Below are 24,920 nucleotides of genomic sequence, written 5' to 3'. Positions count from 1 at the left end.
TGGAGATTACTGTCCCGTTTGGACCAGCAGTTGAATGAGTATTCTCCATCACTGAACAGTGAACAACACTTCAACGAGCTCCGTAGTGGAAAATCGGAGATTTTACAAAATGAGAGGCCCAACTTACAACGCTTGTTTTTCTTATTGCTCATTATCTCGTTTACTAACAGCGACGGGCACACTTTTCTTTCTGGCCCTCTCGCGGTGGGTTATATAGACGCGCTGTTGCGAGTTGTCTTGCAAGAACACGGGTTTCGCGGTGGTCGTCTCGCGACCGTGGTGATGACTAACCGCGTTCGTTGCAGTGCGCAAGTGGGGAGTTTGCGGCCTCCTTATATCTTATAAATGAAATTCTATCATTTTTAAAGTATATTTTTTAGTCTGTATCAGCAAACTACTTCCAATTGCATGTTTATTTTACATATTCTGAAACTTAAATTTTTTAAAGAGGAAGTATTTATATACACTTGTACCAAATAAGTAAGGAAAATTATATTTATTCATAAAAACTTAGCTAAAAATATTACAAACCTACTGATTTTACAACAGTTAAGTTACAAAATTAAAGTAAAACTTAAGTTAAAATAGAATATCGTTATGTCACTTTATACTTCAAATAAGTGACCCCGCCAGCTGCAGATTTAAACACTGACGACGCCTTAACGAGGTTTCCGGAACTAAGTTTCTAGCAAATCGATATAAGTTTATTAAAAATTCCCTGCATCCTCTAAATCTAGTTCTGACAGAATCAATGGAACTGTGTGTACTTAGTTTACGCGAAAATTAAAAATTTAAAGATCCGTCTAGTACATCTGTACCTTATTTCCGGGCTTTATATATGTATGGCGATCATTGTTTTCGGTTCATTCTTACATTCTTCAAAATTTTGAAAAATATTTTGGGGTACGTTTAAATATCGTTAAAGACTACAACATATTCAAATTTGAGTAATCTACAAAAACTTAGTCCAAAACATGCCCGATTTCGCGTGGAATGACTCATCACAACCTGTATATAGATTAGTTTTAATTGTTAACACGTTAGGTGCAGGAGTTTTAGCATAAGTAAAATTTCCGAAAAAGTTTTGTCTGGCCGTGTACTAACGCTTCGAGCGGCGCAATTACTTGATACGGCGGTCCTTCGACCCAAACCGGAGCCAGGGGGGGGGGGGGCTATCCAGCGGCAATGAGCTGCAGCCGTAAATTTCAACGAATTTTCATAGAGTTAGTTGTAAAATGTTTGTAGTTTTGAAAATCTGTTCATAAAGAAGACAAATAGGACTATAATCTCATTTTTTTCAAATTTTTAAGTATGTGCCCACTACAAAAAACCGCATTTATTTAAAATAATTACAAAACAAATAGTTAAAATCAGTTATTTTTTAATTAAATAACTTTTGTTTACTACTTCAGTGTCTTCACTATAAGCAAGCACAAGCTTGAGTCTCATGCATTTATTAGTTCAGAAGTTATGAATCTTTTAAAAACAGTTTGCACTCTATTTCAAGCAACTGTAAAATTCAGAGTTTTTTAAATCTTGAAAAACCCCTTACGATATGTTTAAATATTGCTAAAGACTGCAACATATTACAATGTAAACAAGATTCGCGATGGTATTTCGAAAAGTGTACGATTTGACGAGCTGACTAAAGTGACATTATTACAATCTATTTATGTCGATAGATCCTAGTTTCAAAACATGCATGGTTTGGTTTTTTATGGTTTTTCTTCTATAATATTTTCGCGACAATATTGTCATTTGGGTCCTCCAGCGGTCATCTGTAATTATTTGCACCTGAAATGTCCCTACTATTACATAGACTCGTTGACTGTGGAGCAAGTACCGACTACTGTAAATGTTAACAATATAACTTTATATTGACTATAACTACTGCTTCAATTGCTCTACTTAATAGCGAAGTTATATATAGAATTACGATTTCAAAAAATTTTAATGAAAAATTTGAACTTTGTCTTACGTAACAACACAGAGACGGGTCATTCCACGCGAAATCGGGCACGTTTCGGAGCAAGTTCTTGTAATTTGCTCAAATTTGAATATGTTGTAGTCTTTAACGATATTTAAACGTACCCTAAAGGATTTTTCAAAATTTTGAAAATTGTCGATTTTACAGCTGTTTGAAGTTAAGTGCTACCTTTTTTTTAAAAAATTATAGCTATTGAACTAGTAAGCGGATGGAGATGAGCTTTACGGTGCTTATAGAGAAAACATTGAAGTTTGTAAAAAAAATTATTTCGTTTAAAAAAACTTGTTTTTTAATCATCTTTTTTGCAATTATTTTAAATAAATGCAGGTTTTTAAGATGATGCGCGATTTTAAAAATCTGAAAAAAAAGGAGAATATAGTTTGATCCTTCCCCTTGATGGACAAACTTTCAAAAAGATGGACATTTTAAAATTGGCCCTGTGAAAATTGCCGAAAGTTGACGCTGCGTCGAGTCGCACTGCTGTGGCGGGCGTGTCATCGCTGGCAGCCTACTCGACTCCAGCGGGCGAACGTGCGTTATTATTTAGAATCAAGTCGACTTCACCCAACATTACTCTACATTATCTCCGAGCATTTGCAAGGTTTAATGCAATCAATAAATATTGGTAACTCAATCTTCGTCTTATTCTTGAAAACATAAATATAATCTCTTAAATCCTAGCTTTCATTTCGAAGATTTTGGTATTAATGCAGAATGGCACTTTTTTGCAACTTCACATGGCAAAAATGAATGTGAACTTGTCAATAAGAATCATTGACAAAGAGTGAGTTACCAATATTTGCCGCCTTGATCGCAAATAATAACGCACGTTCGTCCGCTGGACACGAGTAGGCTGCCAGCGACGACGCGCCCGCCACAGCAGTGCGACTCGACGCAGCGTCAACTTTCGGCAATTTTCACAGGGCCAATTTTAAAATGTCCATCTTTTTGAAAGTTTGTCCATCAAGGGGAAGGATCAAACTATATTCTCCTTTTTTTTCAGATTTTTAAAATCGCGCATCATCTTAAAAACCTGCATTTGTTTAAAATAATTGCAAAAAAGATGATTAAAAAACAAGTTTTTTTAAACGAAATAATTTTTTTTACAAACTTCAATGTTTTCTCTATAAGCACCGTAAAGCTCATCTCCATCCGCTTACTAGTTCAATAGCTATAATTTTTTAAAAAAAAGGTAGCACTTAATTTCAAACAGCTGTAAAATCGACAATTTTCAAAATTTTGAAAAATCCTTTAGGGTACGTTTAAATATCGTTAAAGACTACAATATATTCAAATTTGAGCAAATTACAAGAACTTGCTCCGAAACGTGCCCGATTTCGCGTGGAATGACCCAGACATTACATATATGTTTATATTTATGTTTAGAAATTAATATTAGAAAGTAAATGTACTGTTTGAGTATCAGAAACGCGACTGACTTAAGTAAAAAGTAAGGAATAAGTCATAATGCAAAAGAGCAGGAATGTTACTATTCGTCTTATATCCGTTCCACAAAATGAATTTCTAATATACATATATAAGAATGATTCGAATATTGCAACAAACAAACGAGTGATTTTTGTCTGTTATCTTATAATAATTAACGATGATAACAATGGGGATGATAGTTTTGCATTTGTCCATATTATTGTTGTCAGTCGTCAGTGCAATATACCTGTCATGCATGGTTGTTTACGCACTACTGCCACGTGCAATACTTACCTTCATCTGCCTTTACCTAAAGTTTGGGTTGGCAATTTTTGTATTTTATAAGTAGCATTTTATAACTACCTAGTTCTTGTGCTCGTAAGTTTTCCAGAGTTATTAATTGTTTTTGTGAATTAATATTTACTTACTTATAATAGAGATTGTTTATAATTGGCTCTGCTTGTGAATAGTAGGGGCTGTCCGTCATGGGGTCATAGTCAGTGGGACTGACAGTTACTGGGTGGCACGACGATTTTTCAATTGACAATAATAAGGACTTTGTACGTTTTTATACATTTTCAATTAATTCATTATTAATACATTAAATTTAATATATATACAAATTTTCTTTTATTAAAGAGATACTAAGTAATATTATGCGTCAAACTGTAATGATTTATGCGTTAAACAACTCCTAAAATGATTAAATAGAATTACGCGGTAAGCTTGACGTGGCAGTAATTGGGATATCTATCCTAGGCCTTTAGTCCACGCTGACCGAAGACTCAAACTTTAGTCTCCCGCTGTGATACCAACCGAGTGAATACTTTTCCGAGGTCCCAGTCATCCTGTCGACGTATACGTCGACTCCTTCACGAACGTGTTAATAAAGAATGCGCACGTACACATGGTATTTCACAAAATGTCATCATTTAATTTCTAGATTCATCCCTTAATATTTCATACAACTCTCTGAGGGTCATACTAAAGAGTTCTCTTTTATCTATAAATTGGAAAGTGAAAATATTTGGGCAGTCGAGAAGATCGTACATGATGCAGCTTCCCTGCAACCTGGACAATGTTTCAGTTTCAAGAGCGAGAGAGTAAGGTTCACTTTACAGTCTCCTTTTCCTTTGACTTTCTGAAGTTGTCCGAAGTGGTCTAAAGCTCATGTACAAGATGTAAAAAAATGAATGGTCATGACTTTCAGGGACAAATCTACACTTCTGGGTCGGTGAACATTTATAAGAAAACTCGATCGCGAAATTGTTTATAACATTGAACATTAATGTTAATTTTTTATTATGTAATTGTATTCAGATCTGTTAGTAGAGAAAATCTTTGAAAGGAACTATATGCTGCAAACGAACCGTATAGTCACGAAAAGTTGTTAAAGATGTGGCATCGGTATTACTGTATAAAGTCACACATAGGAGCATGGATCTACCATTGCTCTAGCCGCGGCAACGTCTATCCTGAATGTGAGGCTCAACATAGTGGTATGCGTATGCTAGTACAGGAGGCCTAGCAAAATGTATTAACCTAATAGGTCCAATTCGAGTAACGTTTCTTTCTTGTCAATACTTTCAATATGATATAACAAAATTAACAATCGTGAACTATAGAATTATATACATATAATGGTAGTATATTTCCTTACTAATTCGATATTTAAACCTTCTATATCCTGGTTGTTTCATCCTATTTTTTGGAACACATTCCATTGAGCGTTAATTTAGTCTTAATTATTGCTAATTCACTAACAATGAAACTACTTTTAATGACACTGATAATCAAACACTAACGATAAAGCACTGAAACACTAATAACAAATACTACTGCTCCACTGTAGTAGACTAAAGAATAAAAACTTCAATTACAATTACAATTACAATTACAATTACAATTACAATTGCAGTGGCATTCGCATTTGCAGTCGCATTCGCATTCGCAGTCGCAGTCGCAGTCGCAGTCGCAGTCGCAGTCGCAGTTTCTTTGTTTATATGCGTATATTGTTGGGTTACGCAAGATTTTTGAAAAAAGTAAATATTTCTTATCTAATCATTATTTTGATCTAGATTTTATGGTTTAGATGTTATGGCCCTTTTTTTGGTGTGGACTTTTTCATGTACTTGGCGTAAATATACATTATGTGTATATGTGACCTGGTCTATGAAAAGGGGGCTTAGGTGTAAAAAAATCATTTTCCACTTTTTTGTCGATTCGGATAGAGTTTAAGATGCTCTGTCATATGGTGAAAGCCAGAAAATCATAATTTGTTAAAAAGGATTCAAGTGCCTAAATTAAGTATTGTGTACATCGGTTTATAAGATAAAAAAACATTATTATTTAGAAATCTAGTTTTAAAAAAGTTTAAAAATCCGAAACTAGCAACTTAACGCGATTAACTACGATAATATTCCGAGCAGAAACAACACTTGACGTCCTTAAATATAGTTAGACACCAGGCAACGCGGAGAAAAGGGAACAACTAACGAGAAACTTACGAAACGAATTGTTTGCCTTTAACAGCTGTTTTCTCGATAACTTGATTTCGCACGTAAATCCCCTTTTCATAAATCAGGTCACATATATTGTTATATAAATATAACAAGAGTTTATATGCAGGCCACATAAGATTTATTTTATTTTTTCCACGTGGATAATCTAATTTGGACTACAAGAAATTCATGTGCAAAATATGAAATTCTGCAGACACTGTTTACGTCTGGAGTAGAAAAAATAAATTCAAGAACGTTATCTGAATTGGAAAGAAGTTATATTAAAATGTTATAAGGCGAATGTATTAATTTCAATAATACTGTCTATGTAGTTTTTTCGTAATTTATTAATGAAGAAAAAGATTTGTCTAAAAGTTGTTTGTCGATTGCAATGAAACTAGTCAATTGTAGCTAAACACTAGTCAATTGAATATCCTATTTTCGTATTGCAATCATTATATTAAAGTTTGATTTTTTTCAGTAAATCTAAATAGTGCTAAAAATTAGTACTACAATTTACATAGTATTGTAACAATTTTATGTTCATTAGTTAGTAACGAACTCCTATTTGACCATTATAGTTAGCTAAGAACTACCTTAAAGGACATTAAGTGACGTGAAATAATTTCTACTGTTGCATACTTCCTTTTATTAACATCAATCGAATCGTAATGTCTATGGACAATTATTTATAATTTAAATATTCAGTAATATAACTGATACTTAATGCTTAGATGTGGAATTAAAAATGAGAACAAAAATTGTAGTTGTATCAGACGAAAGATATTAAAACAACGAGAAATTAGAAAAATTGATATTATTTTTGTATTTATAAATATTAACTCATCTATCACAATAAGTTCAGTATACTGGATGTTGCATACAAATTTGAATACAATAAACAATTAGCATACAATTAAACTATGGAATTTTTAATAATGATTCGTTAACATACTCATACTTAGTTGAACTGTTTTCTTAAGTACAAATTTGTTTCGTATTTCAAACATAGTAAGGAATATATTACTCCGGATAAATTTGTATATCTATTAGTGCATACGTGTAGATTATTCAGTTCTTACCATTCAAGTTTTCATGTGTGCACTAAATCTTTTTGGAAGAATTATTCCACCGTTTCGCTAGCATTTCTGCTAACTTCATCAGGGATTAGGAGACATATTGATATTAATCATTTAAGATAATTCTTCTAGAAGGAAACGCTTTATGCCGAGAAACTTCAGCAGTAAGAACAGTATGACATCGTACCGTAAAAGTCCCAAATCTCTGATTCTGTAGGTTATATTTTTTTGTACACTTTAATTTTTCTTATATTTTTTACATTTTCTTACAAGGATCAGCGAATACTGTTCTTTATCAAATTGTTTGTTTCCTCTTATAAGAAGGAACACTGAATAAGTTAATAAACCGTAAAAGAATGTCGCCATGGCATAGGTAATTTGTTAGAAAGTCGAATGATATACTGATTTAAATAGTATACACTAAAGGATAATAAGGTTTGATTCACTCATAAAGTGTCGCTTTCTACATTCATTGCGCCTTTTTCTAGCAACTGTTTTGCTCGATCAAGTAGATATGATAATTCTTATCGTATTAGATTGTTGAAGCAGACTTTTCTCTGGGAATATTCTTGCGTTTGCCTGTGCGAGAAGAAGATATCGGTTATTTAACATTATGAAACGCCTAGAAGAGAAATTCATCGAAGCTGGCGAGACGAGTGGGGAGAGCCTCTGGAAAAGTGAGAGCAGAATGCAGATTGTTGATTTGAGACGACACGGGTTATCGACCGCTTCGAGAAATATATTCACTCGTACTGCTGACGCAACACTAACACATTTCGTAAGGATAAGAGTATTATTTCAAATTTTATATTATTATATTTCTGCTAGAAATTGCACTACTTGTATGTCTGAAAAATATAAGTATTTCTGAGGAATAACCTTTATTTTGGACACCCAAAGTTATTGGCTGTTTTGTTACCTATTAAAAGTATTCGAAGAATAGTAATACAATCCAAAAACAGGTTACTTTCACACTGTATTGGTTTCTGTTTGTAAAATTATTGGTTAATATTACTTTTGCCTAAGGGGTGAGGGACCAATCTTTTGGAAATTAACTGCCGGCAATATTTTTTAAACAAAAAGCAAACAATTTTTTTCGAAGAAATCATCGAAGCATGAAATCCATACATTTATTTCTTCAGTACCTTGAGCATAGACAGCAAACAAATTTCAGCGTGAAAAGTTTATTTTTGTGAAAGTTATAACATTTTTATATTACTGTATTACCTAAAATGCTTCTGTGGCGGATCCGGACATAAAAAGATTTTACAGGAAGAATAAGATATGAATTTCTAACAAAACTATTGCCTACATGTAATAGGTTAGATAATGAAAACTTTCTTCATCATTGTACACGATGTCTAACTCAAAATGCGAATGAAAACTTGCACAGCAAGTGTCCAAAAGATTTACTTCCTTCAAAACATCATATTGAATCTTCAGTTGCACAAGCTATCATTGAATATAAAATGAAGGATACACCGAAGCAATATTAGACTCATTCCAAGATGAGTCAAAGAAAATAAATGAATAATCATTGAAAATTATACAAAATTGCAATAGAAAACGAACATGCAAGTATGAAAATAAAACTTCAGAACGTTATTAATGTGCCAGAAAAATTATTCGAATAGCACAATTGTCAAGGAAACAGGCTTTACAGGAAGAACAGGGTCAATCCTACGTCGCAGGAACATTTTAGATAATATAGCAATATAAAAAATGTTATAACTTTCACAAAAATTAAGTTTTTACGTTGAAATTTTTTTGCAGTATATGCTAACAAATACTGAAGAAATATGGGTACAGATTTCACGTTTCAATGATTTTTTTTTAACAAAATTTTTCGTTTTTAGTTTAAAAAATTTATTTAAGAAATTCAGTTCAACGTACTTGAATTGAGTGTAAAAAATGTTATAAAAATACGTAATTTCAAAATTTTATTTTAAAAATGACCGGCAGTAGATTTCCGAAGGATTGCTGCACCTTAACGAAATGCGTATAGGTACATAATTATTTAGAATCGAGAATCGTATTTATCCAATTAATAATGTAAGGATTTAAATTTTGTCTCTGTGGCCACAGAGCATTTTTATAGAGGCGAAACTTCTGTCGGAACCTTTAATGTTCATGACCCCGAAATCCGTAGAGATCGTGTACACCAGTGCTGAACAAGAGAGTGCTCGCGAGCCCTGTGGACTCTACCACTCCCGTTTCTGTAGTCAGGGAAACCACACAACGTTATGAAGGCCTGCATAATATGTTAGTGTCTTTATTTATAAGAAAGTTCAAAACTACGATCAACGTATGTGTTACTGAAACAACAAAACGATAGGAAGGAGAAGCAGGCGAGTGAGGGGCCCCTACTCTGGACAGCGCTGGTGTACACCGTAGGAACAGCGTTGCCAGTTCTCTAAAAAAAATGTGTTTCTGTCGCTTCCTATGCGGCAGTAGGTAAAACAAGAAAGACAGATATCGAAGAAGCAGTGGGAAACGCGGAATATTTCAAATGTAATATGACAGCCTCTGTGGTAATGTCATACTAAGCAATTATTTTCTAATAATTTGTTAACAAATAATGTTTTAATTAAAGATTAAGCCAGAAATAAGTATTTGAGAAGTGCATATACAACTCTATTAGGGAGATATGTATCATTTTAATAATTTTGTTTCATTTAATAATTATTTTTGACATTACTATTTTCCACATAGAATTATAAATACTTTCACAAATTTAGAAAGATTCTGATATTAAAAGAGAATATTACAATATAATATAAATAGGGACATGTATAGTAAAAATATAATTGGTATAATTACACATATATTATTTCATAACTTTGTTTTACGTATAAACATATGAATTATAATCAAAAATAAAATTTTATAATATTTTGTTAATTTAAATGACAACTATTTTACATTGGTAGTAGTTGATACTCGAAGGGATAAACTGTATTTTTACTTGAATGTACAGAAAACCTTGGCATATACCTGCAATCCACAACCTGCAAATAAAAATATTGAAGAAAGGGTGAAATATTAAATTGCATACTTGCTTGCATCGAATGTTATTATACAGAGTGGAAATTATAAAGTGTTACAGACGAATATCTCCAAAAATATTGGTTATACGCAAAAATGTATCAGATGAAAGTCTTCCTATAAGTTTGACCTGGAATGATCTTTTGTAGATAGTTTTCAAATTCGTCTTAAAATAAGCTACAATACTAGCAAAAAATAAAGGTATGGTTCCATTTGAAAAAATGGTCGTACCTTCACCTCACCTTTGCGCGTCCACCGGGAAAAATAAAAGTCCCATCATATGATATTCTCCTCGGTGCTGAACAACTTTCATCTGAAACATTTTTGCGTATAATCAATATTTTTGGAGATATTCGTCCGTAACGCTTTATAATTTCCACCCTGTATATTGGTAGTAGATGAAGCTTGCAAGCGGGATCTGTGTATTTCTGATTCGATTAACAGGAAACCGTGGTTTATATACCCCTGTAAGCCACACTCTGTATCTAAAACATCTATATTGTTCAAACACAGACTTCATATTTCAATAAGGAGGAAAGATTTAGGAATACTAGTGAACTTGTAATTAAAATTCGTTTATAATTTTTACAACGTGAAAGTAATTTGAAGGTCATAACACAAGCTTGGAGACAAATATTATTCTGTTTCAATTACATTTACAGTAACAAAAATAATAGCTTCTTTAATTTCACACACTTTCATTTCATTACAGTCTTTGATATAGTTTGCACACTGTAACAATTTTAAATGATGAATCCTACGCCAAATCGTATTTACGTAGCTATATTCGTGGTTATACATCATAGCTCCTATAGCTGCTTTAATAATACACCATAGCTCCGCAATCTAAAGCTAATTCCTTAATTTACTGCAGCTATATTCAGGTTTATACACAACAGCCACGCATGCGCATTGACAATTGGGACCTCGGAAACGCCGGAGTTTCACCTCTGTAAAAATCCTTTGTTATGTGACTATTAAAATAAATAATGTTATAATAGAGAGAATATTGTAGAATTAGAAATATTTATAAGCAGATAATTATTTAGAATAGGAATAAGTGCTTGAACCCCTCTAACCGAGGCTCTACAAGAAAAGATATTACCTAACCTAGACTCACTTTGACTGATGTATCTTACTTTCCCGACTAGGAAAAGGTTGAACTATTAAACGTCTGTAGCACATTAGAAAAATTGAACCATAGAATTCATAAAATTATTCATTTAAAGTAATTTTAAACCAAAAATATGTCCGTAGAAATTGTCCCATTCATCAAAATTAAAATTGGACAGTCTATGGCTAGGAGCAAATGTAGCGATAAGATAGTATGTCAAATATGCTAAAAACGCTAAGTTTTACATAGGTATAACTTTTTAACCGGTAAATTTCTGAAGATTGGAGCATATATTTTGAATTTTATCCGTCAAATAGTATGACAATATGCAGGGTGAAACGTAATAAGTACGTAACACTTCATGGGCTTATTCATCACCTAAAAACAATGAAAATAGTTCATATAAATATTTGTCCTATTTCAACTTGTTTACGAGATGTGGCGAGTTTTGTGTTCTGTTATTTCGTATTTGACTATTTTCACAAATGCTCAAAATGAATATCTTGCATTTCAGTGTATGATTGGAGATGTCTTGCTATGGACGTGAGACGTAATTACTCTTCTAACACTCCCTAATGTGCTATTTTATTGCAACTCTTGTTTAATTCTGTATCAAAGTATTTCAAGACTTTCAATTATGGTTTTCAAATATCTTCACAAATGAACTCATTATGTCTTGTAAACAAGGTGAAATAACACATATGTTTATATGAACTTTTTTCATTGTTTTTAGGTGTTGAATCAGTCTCTGGAATATTACCCATTTATTACGTTACATCCTGTACAAAAAAGGGCATAATTTTGGGTTCCTCGAATAAAAGTTTCTGGGTTTCTTTATAATTATAAACAATGAGATTAATAATATTTGACTGTCAATTTAAAATTGAGATAAGTTTTTAATTTTATTCAGAATCTTATATTTCGCGGTATTGCGATAGATTTTATTAATATTGTGTATAGTAATAATAAGTACGCTGAAGGTTCAATCAACGGATACACAGTGAACTAGTTTCCAGTGAAGCTGATTTCGGTCAAATTCTTCAAAATTATGTATTGGATTTTAATAAGAGAAGTGTCAACATGTCGGAATTTTTGTGGTGTATTACTACTTCTCGTCGAAACGTTACTATATGTAATAAAAAAACTGAAGTTTTTTTCAAGAATGTAAACTTTGTTTCGGTACAAAAATTGTAGATTTATCATTTCTTTGTACAGGTGTGTCTAAAAAAGTATAGAATTACAAAGCTTACGTTGTCCGAACCTTTATAGGGCTTGTATGTATCTGTTGTGCATTTTTATTGCCATAGGTATTCCTCCTGTTTGTCTTTTTCCACGCGTGACTTCCATATCGTTTAACCGATAAGGAAACATATTCCTGGCAAAGAAATTCAGCAAAACTAATTCAATTTCTTGAACCTCACTTTCTGTCTACACTCTGTCATACTTTCAATTTTTATTCGCTATGTACATAAATAAATTTGTGCAACATTGTTTATACTTAATATCACGTAGACAGATCAATATTTATCATATAGTAGTAAATTTTTATGGTTCTCAATTTGAACAGAGAGCAAATGTAACTACAGACCTTTTAAAGTAATCAAATGGGAATAACAAAAATTATATTATCGATTCCGATTGGCTAAATTTATACTATCGATTCGTTAAAAAGATATGAGTTAAATGAAATGTATTTTTTTCATAGATAGTAATATATTTTGTTTATAGATGGTAACGTAGATTTTATTAGGTAAAGATAATTTGCTCCGAAAAGCGAAAAAGGATATTTTGTTCTTACCGGAGTGAAATGTTTGAAGCATATTGGGTATTGACTACAACGACTGCAGTGAATGAAATTCTCAATGTTTGTATCATGCGTGGAACAAGCCTAGCACATGTGATTAGAGAGATTAAAGGGAAAATCGTAAACGTTTGGAGAGAATTTAATTCAGCTGAAAGCTTTCAAAGGGTATCCCCAGGTTTGGAAAGTTACTGTAAAATTCACTTTGCCACGGGTAGTCATGCAACTGCAATACATGTATATTCGATAGAATGATTGAGTTTTCATCCATTCATCCTAGCCGAAATATAATCGAATCTTTCGCTTCGTTTTTCAAAAATAATCTAATTATTTACGCCGTGCTCAACATCAACGATAAAATTTGTCCTCTTCCGTCCATATTTTCTACTTGTTTCTTCAACAATTTTTTGTTTTGTTTTGTGTGACACTATGAGCCTTAAGCCCATTCCACACACATCGAGAATATTCCTGAATACGATTATACTCGAGTAGAATCGATAACGCATCGAATTTCCCATACTACTCGCTCATATTTAGTCTCAGCTAGCCTAGTACTCGTGCGTCTTAATGGGTGTTTCAAGTTCCGCGAAACCATTTCTTTTTCTAGCAAATCAAGAAGTTCAGAAGCTTGCTGATTAGATACTTCCATTCCTTACTTTATTTCTTTAATTTACGTATACATGTCAAAGTTACTGTTCGTTGACTGTTCGTGAACACATGCAAATAATGACAAGGATTTCCAACTAACTCCGCTCTCTCCCAGTCTAGAAGTGTGTTCATGGGTATGATGACGAGTAAAGACTCTAATAGATCAATGCGATTTTGCGCAGCGGTAGTGAACCCACGAAAAATTTGCGGCAATTTGAAAGAAAAACAGTCGAACGAATTGATATTTGTGCGAAGAGGATGCCGCGAAAGAATTGCTGCTATTGTGAAAAAATGACTGGAAAATGGGCGAATACGAGTACGAATATTCACCAATGATGATACTCCCGGCTTTCGGAGCGCCAGTACGGGGTACAAATAATGAAAATTCCGAGTGTTCAGACCCACACTACTTGCTACTGCCATCTCTTGTTAATATTCGTGACGTGTGCGGAAAAAACTAGCTGTAGTCTGATTTTACTGTAAAGTAGCAGAACGTTGCTCATTAATTACGTTTAAATCAAATTTCTAAATAATTATTGTCTCTTGTCAGCTGTATCACACATTTTCTATAAAATTGAAGATAGCAGCTTTAGTAGATTATTCAAAAAACGAAAAACAGAATAATAGTGCTTTAGTTTCAAGGAAAATGGAATTCTCGCATAGAACACATCGTTATATTTTTATAATTATATTTTTATAATTATGTTACGTTTATCGTTCGATCTCGACACGGAAGTGTTAATGCAGTTTTCCAATCTTCCGTCAGTGATCTTTTCCACATCTTGCGAAGTCACGCAGCCATGAGGCGATTTAGGGTAGGAGAGGTGCGCAAAAACGGGAAAGAGATCGTTGAATCGCCATCGACTACGGTGCTTTCACGATTTCTCGATCCCAACACTCTCAAATCAGGTTGAAAACTGAGCGACTCTCGATCGTCGATCCGTGACACCTTAACCGTGCCTACGTGGATGCTTAACATACATCCAATGAAAAATAAAACGGCAAAGTTGTGCCGCCTTTCCGCTCTACTCTCCCTCTACGCCTTTATAGTAAATATACTGGGTGTCCTTGCGGAATGAAAGTGCCCAGATGGAAAACGTGACCTCTCGTTCCAGCTAAACGACTAGAATACTGACCAGCTATGTTAAGAGTGAGGTTCGACAGATAGAGGCTGATGTGAATTCCCTGCTTTCTTGAAGAGGACAATTTTAAAATATTCTTCGAATATGATGTAAACCCGACCAAGTGGTATACTTGAACTTAGTTGAGACAGGATGATTAAGCTAGATCACCTGTAAGAGTTAATACTGTGTTGAAGTTGCCCTATTGAATATGGGTAATACAGTATCCTGTACTGTTATTACACGAAAATTTGAAAAAATGTTTTTCTCGTACTGTTACAACAAAATTCGTGACTAAATTTGTTACGGGTTGTGGAAACTAGCGTTAGGTAGGTTCAGGATAGCTAGAATTTAAAGTGACAGAAAAGAAAAAAAAACGAAAAGGTATGCAAGATGTAAAACGATGATTAAATACTAGATGTGCCAAAATCAGCGAATGTTACCAATATGAAATAAAATATCTAATATTGAAACTGATTGATGAGGCATGCACAAATGATAATTTAAAATTTTCTTCTGTTACGAGCGGAGTTTGTAACCCCACCCATTATTTATGATTTTTGTTACGGGATGACGAGATATATTTTATAGATTAATATACTCACACTCTTCGTAAGTAACTAACTGAGCAACTATTCTGTTTATCTATTACTAATAACGAGATTATGTGAAATAGTAGTGTGGTCAGAATAGCAGAGCGGTTTTTAGATAGAAGGAAAGCTCGGTTACAATACACGAGTATATCTACTATACTTATCCAGAAGGATAATGATAAATGGGTTATGAAATCATCTAATCTCATACGGGCACCGCTACACCTGATTACTTTCTGAGAGGTGGAGGCTTAGGTTTATACTGTACTTGGAAAAATAAATTAATGAACTCAATACACCCTGGTGCAAAAGATTAAGTGTTCACTAAAATTTTGCGAAAAATTTGGTCATTTTCAAGTGGCTGTATCTCCGTGAAGAATAGGTACAAAAAGTATTGAAAGCAGCCATTTTTTAGCTTGAAGTTTCTAGTTTTGAAATCATGTACTCAGCTAATTTTTTGTGCAGTATAATGCCATTTTGTTCGAGATAAAGCGGAACTAAAGAATTGTTAAAAATTTTTGTCAACTTTGAAGTGATGCATGGGATGAAAGAAATTTTTCTTCGCGAATCCATTTAAATGCTTTTAAGACGCCAACTTTCCCCTTTCATTTTCTTTTTTTAGATTTGTTCTGCAATTTTTTGTTATCACGTTATTTATTGTTGTATGAAAAATGACACTTTTAAGGTTGAACACCTATAATTTACGACTCAGTAATCGTAGGAAAATTGCAAAGGGTGTTTTGGAAAGCTGAAAAGTTTCCCTTTAAGGGCATTTCTTCGGAAATTTAGTGTGAATTTTTTTTCATCGTATACAAGTCATTTCAGAATGACCTAGAAAATAAAGTAATTACTACTTTTCACAAAACATGATACCACTTTTAGAAAAATCGTGGAAACATTCAAGTGTCCACGTTTTTTTTACTTTAAAAAACGTAGGATGCTTCTTCTAAATTCTTCCTTTGGTTCTCACAGCGCGTGAGCGGCAATCTCATCTTTTTTTCTTGGTTCCACTTTATTTTAACAAAAACAAAAAAAAATTTACGAAATTTAGGAAAAACATTTCCATGCAACTTTTTCACAGTGATAGAATTTACGCAACACCACCGGCAGTATAATTACCCAAAGCGTAAAACGAAGAGGTTACATGGTTGGATTTGAGCTTTATTGTTTGTCCAAACACAAACAATAAAAAAAGGAAATGAAAGGGAAATGTTGCCGCCTTAAAAGCATTTAAATGGATTCGCGAAGAAAAATTTCTTTCATCCCATACATTACTTCAAAGTTGACAAAAATTTTTAACAATTTTTTTGTTGCGCTTTATCTTGAACAAAATGGCATTATACTGCACAAAAAATTAGCTGGGTACATGATTTCAAAATTGGGAACTTCAAGCTAAAAATGGCTGCTTTCAATATTTTTTATACCTATTCTGCACGAAGATACAGCCACTTGAAAATGACCAAATTTTTCGCAAAATTTTAATGGACCCTTAATTTTGTGCACTAGGTATATACATAAGTAACAAATATAATAGAATGTATATTCTCAAAGTTTGGTAAATATAAGAATTAGTTCATTGAACATACACAGTATAAAAGAAATCGCAGTATCCGAAAGATGAACGAATGAAAGGAAAATACAATGTCCGATAAAAAAAACAAAAGAAAACGAATATGTTAAATAGTATCACGTACTTCTATGCACCTTTATTGGCTACAAATGCACTCAGGAAGACCCAAAATGTCTTTGCGGCATTAATACCCTTCCAGCCACGTGAATCAATAGACTGGTAATATTATAACAAAATCAACCAGAATACCAAATCAAAATCAATATCATTACATAAACAGAATCAACATTAGTTGAAGTAGTCTGTGCAACTTACGCAGTTGAAGAAATCAATATACAAACAATGCCAAATCAGATACAGAGCCCAAATCGAAAGCCAAAAAAAAATTGCCAAGTCTATGCCAGGTCGTCGTTATGTAAAAAGGTATGTTCCATATGCTGCTAATTCTGGAAAAAAGAAAGAGAACACACCCACACGCGGAGACTTTAGATTTATTTACAGGGTGTCCCACACAAGGTAGCGGAGTCGTTAAAGGGAGATTCCTGGGGTGTTTCTAAACAATCTTTCCTTTGCAAAAATGTTCTCTGAAGCTTTGTTAACAAGTTATTAACGAAAAACATCGACCAATCAGAGATCGCCTATAGCGGACGGACGGTAGTCCAGTGACAGGGCACAAGCCACGCGTAGCGTTCACTACTTGTTGTGCTCGAGTCTTGTACAAGAAACTCAAGATCTCTACGTTGTTGCCCAATTTTTCTTAAACTATTACATGGAAAATTATGAAAAAAATCGGGAACACGTTAGCTATGGCGGCACATGTTATGGAATTTTTTCAGATTTTTAAATTATTTATCTAAATTGTGAAAAATAAAAAACGAGGAAAAAGAATTTAAAAATGCCGATTTAGTAAAATAATGCCATATTAAAAAAATAAAAAGCGGTGTTTTCGTAATTCCTACGGAGTGTACATTATTTTACTGTGTATCGAAGCATTTAAAATTGTACCAAAATACTTATTTCATAAGCAATGAACGAAAATTGGACGTATTAGTTGCTGTAATCGGTAAAAACTACGAAAACACCGGTTTCCATCTTTTAATTATGTCAGAACAAAGCAAAAAATGTTTAAATAAATTGAGGTTAATAATATGACTCCCTCATTCGAAAGTAAAAGTAAAACTTACCCATTCGGAAAGGAATTCATCTGCTGCTTGAACACTTGCTCCACTGAGTCAGTGTGCCGATCCCGGTCGTTGGGAGACGATGGCCGGTAGCGTACAGCACAGGATCTGCTGATGACAGGTATACCTCACCACAGGTGCCACCTTGCATTTATGACACTTGCGATTACTAACACTGATCACTTCACTAAACGAGCACTTGACCTTTTAATGACCGACAACCGATTACTTTGAAACGTTCTACGGCATTCCGTAAATAAAAACAAGATTTACAATTATTACACAGTAATTACACAGTTCGGCGGCGAAATTACGATCGATACTGCCGATTTTTTCCGAAGCCTCTTTCCTCGTGCCCTCGCATCTCTCCAGCACGATTTCTCGGGGTGTAGCTTCGTCAAAATACTCGAATTTGATTTGCTAGTTGACACCAACAAGGTTGGATCTTCCTCGGTTACTTTTTTTAGTGGAGGTAGTAATCTCTCCTTCGAGTCGAAAAAGTCACAAGGCAAATTCATGGGGAAAAGCAAAGGCATATCGGATCAGCGTAGGAGACCGTAACGAGTGTCTTCGGCCTTCGGTCTCAGGTACGGATGGCTCCTTCGAACTAGGCAAGGCAATACCTGTGATCATAAACGGCCACATCTGTGAGACACTCGTTACGGTCTCCTACACTAATTCGATATGCCTTTGCTTTTCCCCATGAATTTGCCTTATGACTTTTTCGACTCGAAGGAGAGACTACCACCTCCACTAAAAAAAGTAACCGAGGAAGATCCAACCTTGTTGGTGTCAACTAGCAAATCAAATTCGAGTATTTTGATGAAGCTACACACCGAGAAGTTGTGCTGGAGGGATACGAGGGCACGAGGAAAGAGGCTTCGGAAAAAATCGTCAGTATCGATCGTAATTTCGCCGCCGAAGTGTGTAACATCTTGTTTTTATTTACGGAATGCCGCAGAACGTTTTAAAATAATCGGTTGACGGTCAATAAAAAGTCAAGTGCTCGTTTAGTGAAGTGATCAGTGTTAGTGACCGCGATTGTTGTAAATGCAAGGTGGCTTCTTGTGGTGTCGTTTACCTGTGATCTGCGCTACCTGGGCATCATCCCCCAATGACTGGGATCGGCACAGTGATTCAATAGCAAGTGTTCAGGCAGCAGATGAATTCCTCTCCGAATGGGTGAGTTTTACCAATAGTGATTACTCATATTACTAGAGTCATATTATTAATGTCAATTCATTTAAGCATTTTTTGTTCTGGTCCGTCATAAATAAAAATATAAAAATCAATGTTTCCGTACTTTTTAAATCTGAAAAATTTCTATAATATGTGTCTCAATAGTTAACATGGTCCTAACTTTTTTCATAATTTTTCATCCAATAGTTTAAGAGACATTGAGCATTTACATAAACATTTTGAGTTTCTTGTACAACCCTCGAGCACGGTGAATAGCAGACGCTCCGCGTAGCTTGTGCCCTGTCGCTGGTCGGCCAAGTGCTCGCTATTCTGATTGGTCGGTGTTTTTCGTTAATAACTTATTAACAAAGCTTCGGAGGATATTTTTGCAAAGGAAAATGTTGTTTAGAATCACCTCAGGAATCTCCCATTTCCGGCTCCCGCATTTAGTTTAAGACACCCTATATACTCTGCGCCGGGGAGTGTTTACACATTTTGAAGACAACCGCCTGGCCTTGTGACGCACAGTATCGCGAGCGTGCAGATATACGCAGAGTATGATTGTATTATGCTGAAAGTTTTTTTACAATTATTCTGAAAACTCAAGTCGACCGTCAATTTGTTCAAAGGAAAAAGTTGATCAAAACAGCGCCCCTTGTAACAAAAAGGATCATCGAAGTCGGTGAAGAAGCCCGTATTCGACGGCTTGACCAAATATTATAATAAAACTATAAAAAAGAAAGCTTGTTTACAATGTTTTGTTTCCTTAATGTCTAAAGCTGTAACATTAATTGAAGGTTAAGATCGTTCTAAAATTTTGATTATAGAATAGGTCAACAATCGCCAAAGACGATGAAAGTACGTCATTAAACAAGTGTTCTAAATTGGTTGCAGGTCGAAAATCCTTATTGGTTTCCGTTCTAAGAAGATCCGACTTCGCGAAAGTGGAGCGGTTACAGGAGATCCGGTTTCGGAAAGGCAAAAAGATATGAGCATCTCGTAAAGTCAGGTAAAGTGCAGCTCTCAGACACCGTAGGAGTACACCATGGAAACCGAGGAACTTACTAGACTCGTAGATGAGATCTACAAGGTAAGCACCGAATCGTATCGATCTTAAGATCGCTTCATCTAATACTATTACTCACGATCGCTTGTTTCGGTTCCATGGAGACTGAAATAAAACGCAGAAAGCTTTTCTTCTACACATTTTCAATTAAATTAATCGATTGAACGAAAGTACAATAAACTATACATTTGTGTTACTTCTGGCTCTAGCATTGATAAATAGTCTTGATTGAAATAAGGGAATTAAGAATATGAACACATAAACGAGTCTACAATAAGTATTCCAACTAATAATAGCTAAATAGGTTTATTTTAATGCTGATTGTTAGTCTCTACATTTATTTTGATTGAACTTTAAAACAGTACAAAGCTGACTGACAATAAGTATAAAAGTTAAATTCATATTTAAGGTATTGGAAATAGGACGAAAAGGAATGACCAATTAATTGTGTTCAAAGTTATTGGTCCCTAGTTATTGTATCTGTCCGTGTATATCAACATTCTATTATACTTAATATTATAAACTTCTGTATGTTCGTTTCCTGTATTCTAATAACTTTGTGTCGTGCTTTCTTTTATCGCACAGAGAAATGCTAATTGCTTTGATACACGTTTTATTCCGTTTCCACGCGATTATTCTCTTGCCTCGAGTTAATGAATTTTCGGTCGAAACGAGAAAATGCCAGTGTAAGCACCAAAATACCTTCATCACGTATCAGTATATACAGGATAAGACACCTAACGTTTGCAGCATAAATATCTTTGTTGCTTTTTAAAATATGTCAAATGTCTTAAAGAGAAAGTTCAATGGTTTAATGGAGTTCATACAATACCAAAAGAATTTTTATATTTTTTGTCATTTTTGTTAGAAATGTCAAGGTCAGCTCCATTTCTATAAATGGAACCACTCCTTTTTGAAAACTTACTATTAATAAAATAAAAAATCAGCTAAAATCAGCAGTAGTTGTTGTCCTGTTTATGCACTCTGCGCTAAAGCTTGTTAATTAGGAAACCACCTAAAACACGAGTCCCAATTTGAAAAAAAAGTACTGAAATCAAAGGTAATTAACCTATTTATACAGGGTACGAATATAAAGTAGGAACAAGCAGCACACTTCATTGTCGGCCAAATAGCTCCCTCCGTTACTAAAATGTTGAGGCTTCAAAATAGTTTACAAGTGACGAGAGCTCAGAGTTTTAGATAGATGTGTATTAACTCAGCACGCGGCAGTAGCTGTCTGCTTACCGCTGAGCTCAGTTGAGCATGAACTACTTGGTGGGCCTTTTTGTAAAGTATCTACTTCTAATAACAAGTTCCACTTCTTAAAATATTTTTATTTAGGTAGTAATTACTAGTAGTTGTAATAAGTAGTAATTCTTTGACGAAAGAATGATACAAAATAAAATGAGCAACGTTATATTGTACATTCTTTGCATCTGTTATGTTACAATTTTTCACAACATATAAACAGTGTAACCAAATTTTTATCTCCACTACATATGTTGCTATTACTATTATAGGGGATTATGTTATTATTATTATTATTGCAAGAACGAGCTAACGTGTGAGAATCGTTATTATATGACAACTGAATTTCTTTATACAAAGGCCCACCAAGTATTTCATACTCAAGTAAGCTCATCAGTAAGCAGACAGCTGTTGCCGCGTGTTGAGTTCATACGCATGTATTTCAAACTGTGAACACTCTTCACTGGAAAACTATTTACGCTTATACTTACGCTTTTCATGAGTGACTAACCGAGGAATTACTCTGTTTTGTCTATCGCTAATAATGAGATTATGTGAAATGGTAGTATGGTCGTAATAGCAGAGCGGTCTTTAAATAGAAGGAAAGCTCGGTTAACATATATGAATACATCTACTATACTTATTGATTAATTATTTAGAAGGATAATGATAAATGAGTTAAGAAATCATCTACTCCCATATTGCTCCCGCTACACGTGATTACTTCTTGAGAGGTGGAGGCTTAAGATTGTATTGTACTTGGAAAAATAAATGAATCAACTTAATGTAGTTGTAAAAAAAAGAGGAAAAACAATATATTCGGAGAGATTTGTAAATTTCCTTGGAACAAAATTACTTCGTCATTACCTAATCGGAGTTAACAGTGATGTAGAATAATAAAAAAAACATAATAACAGTATTGGAGCAGAAGGAAAACGTGTTATTCAAATTAAACAAGTAATTATATAATAACACAGATGATATAAACAAAAAGAAAAGCATATGGTACAAAAAAATAATATAATAATGATAAAAAAAATAACGAATTTTATATTGCGCCGCTTCACGTGGTTTTACCTGCCACGGTGGCCGCAAGGACACCAAGTATATCCCCGATATCGATCAGCGATATCAACGTCCTTCAACCAGGCGAAGTATGCGAATAACAATACCACGTGGTTAATAAATTGCAGATCAAAATTGACACAAAGTAACGCCAAATACATATCAATACCATAATTATAGAAAATAAAGTCAAAATTAAATTAGGTAATCTATGCAGTTTACATAATTGAGGAAATGAATAAGAAGGAAACCAAATTAATGTCCAAAATCGTGTCCGAATCAATGTGTAGATTATGCCGCGTCGTAATACGGAATGCCTGGTTTATACTCTGAATGCTGTTAGTACTGAAAAAGAACCCAGAACATACAGGCGGTTCTTTAGAACGATTAAACGAACTATTTACGCTATTCAACGTGGAACTATGAGTCCATTCACTTCCGAACGCACTGCACCCTTAAGTGAATCTCTGCTCGAAAAGAACTATTAGAAAGAAACTGTTAAATTAGAGATTGAGAGAATAAAGGAAAGAATAATTAGTCCACGGCCTCCCGTCTCGTACTTCACGACTTGTCGATGAAGAGGGTTCGATTACGGAAATCAGAATAGGTAGGATCCTTCGCGGATCACCAATACATTGAACTCTTGTCGAATTAGTGAGAAGTCCTAGCGAATCAAGTGAGGTAGCGCCATGAGAACCGTCGTACGATTCGTCAGTTCGTACTTCGATATATCGCTTGTGATCTCTTTCCGGTTTCCTCTACAATTTACCAGTTGCTTAATTTTTGTACACATACAACATTCTCTATTGCTCTTTTGAATTATTAACGGTCAATGATTATTAACCTCGCTGTAACAATTCAAATAGGTTTTCGAACCTTTACGGGATACGTCCAGCATTTTCGTCGCATGGTATCGCTCATTTCGATTTTCAAAAAGCCGTCGCGTTACAGCTCTTTCTTACAATCACTGGTAACCGTCCAAATTTGTGCGAGATGCAAATGCACTGAAGTCTTATGATTCGAACAGACATCGCAAACAACAAAATCTTTAATTCGTGATACAATGTATTAATCGCGCGTTTAGATTACATTCATTTGTCATATGAAATAATAATAGTAATAATATAATAATACATAATAAAGTGAAATAATTTTAATATACTTATGATTTCATGAAATCTTTTTATTTATGGAATGCACGAATTAATGGAATTGTTGATATAACAGTCACGATATTATAGTTATGACTGTGACAATTGCCGTATTCAACATGCGATGATTCTAAAAGTCATAATTGCTTCATAATGCTAGTCAAATCTTTTTCAAATATTATTAGTAGAACATATTTTCCAATTATGTAGTAGTATTCCAATGTTACTGCAATTTTGGGATTTTCATGCACGATTCCTGCAATAAAATGTTGCGTTAGTTAGGAAAGTTTGACATAGAAAAAAAAATAACTGAATTTCTGTTTCATTTATTGATTTAACGTGTTATACATTCTAAAAGATATGTAAGTAAATATATGCTACAAATATATATTATTATTAATTTTACAAATGTTCTGGTCCTTTACAAAAAACAACGCTACCTAAATTAATGTAAGCTAGCTGGCAGTTATTATATCGATTTTAAGTAATGCATTTCGGATATACATGCAATGAAGCAAATTTTGCATACTTGTGTTGACATAACAAGAAACATGATCGTTATTAATAAATTCTTTTATATTTTGTAGGATTGGTTGCAGTAAGAAAAAACAGTTTAAATATTTAACAGTATATTTCGGTCTTTTCTAAGTTGGGGACGAGCTAAAACAATCTTAGCTCTCCAGCTAAAATATACAAATATTTTCATTTGTCATTTAAAGTTGAAAATGGTGGAGATATGTCATCCACAAAGAGGGTATTCGAAATAGAAAGTTGTAGTAAAAATTTTTTTATATACTAGACGGAAACATATTGGACAGTAATGGCAAATGTAATTAATTGATGCATCTTTCTGTCCTCGTTTAAATCAACTTCCCCTTCATTACACGTCAGAAGATTTGCCTGTGCCTGCACAACTTGTGTAATTTCTACTAATTTTTCTACATCACAGGTTTCGAGTGCATTGTCCGATGCGTCTAATTTTTTCTTATCATACATTCAGGAATTGATTAATCTACGCATGCGTCTGACGGGTGGAAATTGAAGAAACTACTTTGAAATTAAACAAACTATTAAGTGTAAGAAAAAGTGGACGATAAATTTCAGGTTTACTATAACAAGCATGCGAATGATCGTGTAAAATAT

The 24,920-nt window shown here is 33.9% G+C and overlaps 1 protein-coding gene across 1 annotated transcript in view; it reads left to right on the top strand.

Moving 5' to 3' along the window:
• Irsp53 (Insulin receptor substrate 53 kDa) overlaps positions 1-24,920 on the top strand; it is a 370,121-nt gene that overhangs the window by 40,843 nt on the left and 304,358 nt on the right. Inside the window, exon 2 of the mRNA XM_076377827.1 lies at positions 20,142-20,337. Within this exon, the coding sequence (XP_076233942.1) occupies positions 20,293-20,337 (45 nt within the window). The 5' untranslated portion in view covers positions 20,142-20,292. The remainder of the gene's footprint in view (positions 1-20,141; positions 20,338-24,920) is intronic.

This window comes from Calliopsis andreniformis, chromosome 5, assembly GCF_051401765.1.
Source record: "Calliopsis andreniformis isolate RMS-2024a chromosome 5, iyCalAndr_principal, whole genome shotgun sequence".
In the NCBI taxonomy this organism is placed as follows: Eukaryota; Metazoa; Arthropoda; class Insecta; order Hymenoptera; family Andrenidae; genus Calliopsis; species Calliopsis andreniformis.
This window is presented reverse-complemented; position numbering and strand designations above follow the sequence as displayed.